This window comes from Myotis brandtii, unplaced genomic scaffold, assembly GCF_000412655.1.
Source record: "Myotis brandtii unplaced genomic scaffold, ASM41265v1 scaffold48, whole genome shotgun sequence".
Taxonomy (NCBI): Eukaryota; Metazoa; Chordata; class Mammalia; order Chiroptera; family Vespertilionidae; genus Myotis; species Myotis brandtii.
The window spans coordinates 5,162,756-5,167,968 of NW_005368341.1; the positions used below are offsets into that span (position 1 = coordinate 5,162,756).

Sequence of the window (5,213 nt, forward strand, 5' to 3'; positions counted from 1 at the left end):
TCTCGATGAGGATGCACTGGCTGATGAGCGCGGGCAGCGACCTGGCGACCTCGAGGTGCGCCAGCTCGGCCTGGATGTGGTCGCTGAGGCCCTCGTGGTACTGGTCAATGAGCGCGGGCTCGTTCCAGTCCAGGTCTTGGGCGATCATCTGGAACGCATTGGAGTAGTCGACCACGGACCCCATGCCCTGGCGCAGGCGTCTGATCTTGCGCTTGGCGGCCTCCCGCCGCTGGGGGTCTTCGAAGACGTGCTTCATCTCGGTCATGAAGGCTGGGTAGTTGTGCATCAGGTAGTGGGCTCGCTCCAGCTTCGCGGAGGCCCAGCGGGCGGCGCGGCCGGTCATCATGCTGGTCACGAAGCAGACGCGGACGCGATCGATGGAGAAATCTCGGGTGCTCTTCTCCATGAAGATCTGGCACTGGGACATGAAAGGCACCAGCATGTCTGGGTTGCCGTCGAACTTCTCGGGGAGGTCTTCGGAGCCCTCTTCCTCGGCGGGAGGGGGTGGGGCAGCAGCCGCTGCGGCGCCACGGAGCTCCAGCTCATCCTCTTCCTCCTCCTCTTCTTCCTCTTCCTGGGGGGCAGGCTCCACTTGCTCGCGAAGGTTCGAGTTCTCTTCGGTGAGCCTCTGCACCTGGTCCTGCAGCTTGTTGTTCTCCTCGGACTGCCTCATGACCTTCTCTCTAAGGTCGTTGATCTCTTGGGAGAGGTTCTCCCGCCGCCGGCGGTCCTGGTTGGGGTTGCCCTGATCCCTTTGGCAGTTGTTGGAGGAGGAGGAGGGGTCGTTGGGGGGGGGAGGAGGAGGTGGTGGTGGGCAGTCGGCGGGCCCCAGGGTGAAGGTTGGGGTGGGAGGAGACCTCCCAGCTGTCGCTTCACTTCTGTGGGGATGGAGGCCTGGATCCTGGCCTCCTCGTCCACCCTTTCTTCTTCTTGTTTTCAAAAGCTTTTTGTTTCTGTAAATGAGGATAAAAGCATAATTCAACACATACAGTCAAAGAAGCACAATAAAAAGAAGAATTTAGCATTTAATGTGTCTACTAAAGTACTTTAAATACATGAGTATTTAAAGTATCTCTTTACTTGCTTACATTAATAGTTAATAAACAAAACCCCTACAAAGAAACAATAGATAATGGGAAAAACACCTCTTTTTGATGTTCAAGTGATGTTTTTCTCCTCAAAAATCACCTATTCATTATGATTCAATAATACATAACTGTATCAACAGTACACTGCTTAACTTCATGACTATAAAAGAATGCCAAGACACTCCAAACAAGTTGTTTTGAATCCAGAGAGCAGAGCAAGAAACGTTCAAGGTAAGATGGCTACCAAATAAATTACACAAAAGAAAGCCAAAATGATTAACTGTTTTTAAAACAGTTATTAAAGAAGTTACAGATAATATAATATAGCAAATAAACAAACAAAAAACCCTGCCAGAAAACCCATAGGATTGTCTAAATTAGTTTTCTGGTCATAATTTGATTTCCCAAAGAGAAGTTCCTATGGGACAGAAATGGCACTGAGCAGCAACATGTGTATATCAGTTTTCCTCCTTATTATGTAGGCAATTAACAAATATCAGTTGCTACCTCCTAGGAGGAGCTGGGCCATATATATATATAGCCCAATAATAGTACACCTCAAACTTAGAATAATGATTGAATTAAATAATGCAGGTAAAGCACATAGTGAGTTTTCAATAACTGTTAGCTGATATTAAAAAAGTTACTAATAAAGCAGAAACGTTTACTTTCTATGTAAAGAGGTTGGAATTAAAACAGGGAGGGTCTGCAACTATGATGATCTGGGCATGCATTTCCCACCTAAAGATAATATTTTTTAAAATATTGTGTTGGTCAAACAAATCCAGGGTCTCATTTGATTTGCAGGTCACCAGTTTGCAACCCCTGCTTTTTAAAAATGAGTTATCAGTGCAGCCCTACTCGAAAGTTTGTAATTGAGAGTGGGATAGGGCTGAATTCCTCAGGTTCACTGGTGTGGGGGTAGTGGTATGAGAGAGAAGAGACTAAATGTACTAATTATGTGTATGGTGACAATAAATCACACATACAATAAATCATCACACAGTGCCTATATTCTTCCTGAATAGAGGGGTAAATGTATGTAGAGTAATTAAATTATTTTAACTTTTCAATTATTTTTTTAATGATCATTAAATTCTCACTTTTGGAAAACTGCCACCCTATATGCCCTGTGCCCTTTGCTGTGGGTGTGGCCTCTCCAAAGAGTGGCTATACAGCATGCAGAGTCCTTAAGGGACGGATTTACTGTGCCATTTTAATAGTTTTAACTTTCTATTTAATTACCTTAATAACTTAGGCTATAAAAATAATGAATAAATGACCTTCAAGGTAAAATATTTAAGTTTTAAAAAAGTAGAAGATGCAATTAACACACCTTAGTTTGATATTTAGTTTCACTTCCAACACCTTAAAGACAATTGTATTGGTGACACTCAGAATATAAGGTCACCAAATAATGTAATGTTTGTTTATTAAAGTTAAGGAATAAAGATTTTTATTGTCCCATTAAAAAACCAATAAGCACAGGTCAGGTGACTCAGGTGCCATTTCTGTCATCTAGATATTAAGAGTGTGAAAATACAGACTTCTGAAAAGGCCTGGTGCAGACTGACTCAGGTCAGAGAGGTTAACCTACATGTCAATCACAGTCACTGGAGTGAGTTGGCTTTATTGAGGCCCAGGTCTGATGGTTTTAACATCTGCAAAACACAATGGTAGGTCAGAAATAACAACACATTAGGAAATTAGCAAATAATCACTGAATTGTTTAGGGAAACAAGATCAATAAGGGTTTAAAATTCAAATGTTTTTAGTAGACAGGAAGATAACAGAAAAGCGAGAAGAGACCTGAAGTTCAGACAATAGGGAGGGGCTGCAGCTATGTAACTGGGGGATACATGCCTCCCCTCCCAAATACATTCAATTCTTTAAAAAAATTTAAATCCAGTGCTGGTCAAACAAATTCAGGGCCTTATTTGGTCACCAGCTTGTGACCCCTGACCTTTAGTAAAGCTAATATCAGGCCTCAGCCCCAACTCTCAGGAACTGTAATTTTGGAGTGGGACTCGAAGTCTTAAAAAAGATGATAGGGTAGTGGGCAGGTAGGTTAACTTTCAGTGTAAGGAAAGTTTTAAAACATTTTAACAGCAACTGGAGCACAGATTAATAAGGGAACAGGAGCATTGTGACTGGATTTGAATTACAGATCGATAGCTCCTTAAATGCCCCCTTAATACGGGGGCCAGATTGGGGAGACAGGGGTCAAGAGGCCCCATTGCTAAAACCTGAAAGGACACCCAGCATAAAGCCAAGTCACCTGGGACAGGTGACATTTTTACATACGAAAAAGAGTTTCGTGTTAGTCTTTTTAGAAATACGTACGTTTGTTTAATCTTTGCCTCTTCAGGATGACCTCTAAAAATGTTTATTCCCCAAACACACCAAAAACCGCTGTACATTAAACATTCTGTTAGGAAATGCCACTTCATTAAGCAACTCTTAATTGCTTTACATTTTCAAATGTCCAAATTTCTTTTTGAGTACTATGTGTACTTTTGTGAAATGCAAGTTCATTAATATGCACATGTTTTTACCACTGCTGAACCTCTTTAAAATGCAGATACAAAGTTTCCAAGGAGGGGGGGCGGGTCAGGGTGCCAAAGCTGTAATTATGATAAGTACATGTTTGTATACTTGTTGGGGGTGGGGTGGGATGTGACAGATTTTGGGAAGCCAAAGCCCCCAAATCCCTCCCATGACAAAGTCCTGGTTCATGGTTTATAATATATAGAACCAGGTTTTAAAATTTCTTCCTTTAGTTAGAAACATAAACATGGTACATCTGACTGGCAATAAAGTACGGTTTGTTTTAAAATGATGTTTAATAATGCCAGTTAAAATCCTCAATCTATGTTTTGTAATGTAACCACTTTGTTACATGACACAAATTTTAAATTTTAAATTTTAAATGACAATTATGTACCATTAAGTAATCCATCCACCCCGAATTTAAATAATTAGCTTTTGCTTTTTACTTTAAAAATAGCTAATTATTTTGAGTATTTTAAATTAATTTATTTGTGTTGTATTATAATTACAGCTTACATTGGAGTTTTAAGATGCATACTTTTTTAAAGATCCTGTTAAATGTAAGGGAGATAAGGCAAGCAATATACCACAGGAAAGAGCCAGGAGCAAGACACCAGAAAAATCCTGCAGACTCCAAGGAAAACACCGAATAAAACAATTTACTTTGGTCACTTAACACATATTTAATGAGTGCCTACCATATGCCAGGCACAATTAATAAATATGTAGACAAGTTAGCCAGAGCTAATATCCTAGAGTTTCAAGAAAAAAAAATCCAGCTTCATGAGCACACAAATAAACACCTCATCCTCGCCCAGAGGCCAAACACCAATAAGCTACTTTAACCTCCTATGAAACAGTTCAAGTTGTTTCTTATTTTGTATCCACCAAGGCATGGGGTTCCAGCAGGTACCGCCACAAAAATCCAGTAATGTCGCAAAAAGAAAAACAAAAAACAAAACCAACAATCTTAAATGTTGACGTATGTAAAACATTTTATTTTTTATTTGTAGTAATAACATTTAGTTGGATTGCCTTTAGAGGCGCCAGCCATGTCAGCATAGAAGCATCCTTTAAAACCCACTATCAAGAATTTAAATTGTGGGATTATGTTACTTAATATGCAAAGCACTTATAAAAAGTGCTTATGAATTTCAGGTATAATTATTATTAACTGTTCCTTATTATTCTCATATTTATTAGACACTTGTGGATAAAAAGCAAAACCGCGCAGCAGAGAAACCGCAGGAGGGCGGGGCTGTGCAGCCAGGCTCAGGTAGTGAAGGCGCGCATGCGCAGAGATGGGCCTGATTTTGGGGGGGGTAGCTCACACTGCGCAGGCGCAGGCGGCTCTGGGGAGGCGGGGCCCTAGGCCAACTCAGAGGAGGGGCCGAGCTTTGGATAGGCAGGGCCTGGGCGGGGTTGGGGGGGGGCCACCTCAGAGGAGGCGGGCTTAGAGAGGCGGGGTTTGGGGGAGCCACCTCAAAGGCGGGGGCTCTGAGAGAGGCGGGGTCTTGTGAGCCGCCTCAGAGGAGGCGGGCTCAGAGTGAGGTGTCGGGGGGAGGCAGGGTCTAG

The 5,213-nt window shown here is 42.3% G+C and overlaps 1 protein-coding gene across 1 annotated transcript in view; it reads right to left on the reverse strand.

The window, feature by feature from the left end:
• Positions 1–5,213, reverse strand: part of PEG10 (paternally expressed 10) — an 11,850-nt gene that overhangs the window by 5,098 nt on the left and 1,539 nt on the right. Inside the window, 1 exon segment of the mRNA XM_014547558.1 lies at positions 2–953. Within this exon segment, the coding sequence (XP_014403044.1) occupies positions 2–953 (952 nt within the window).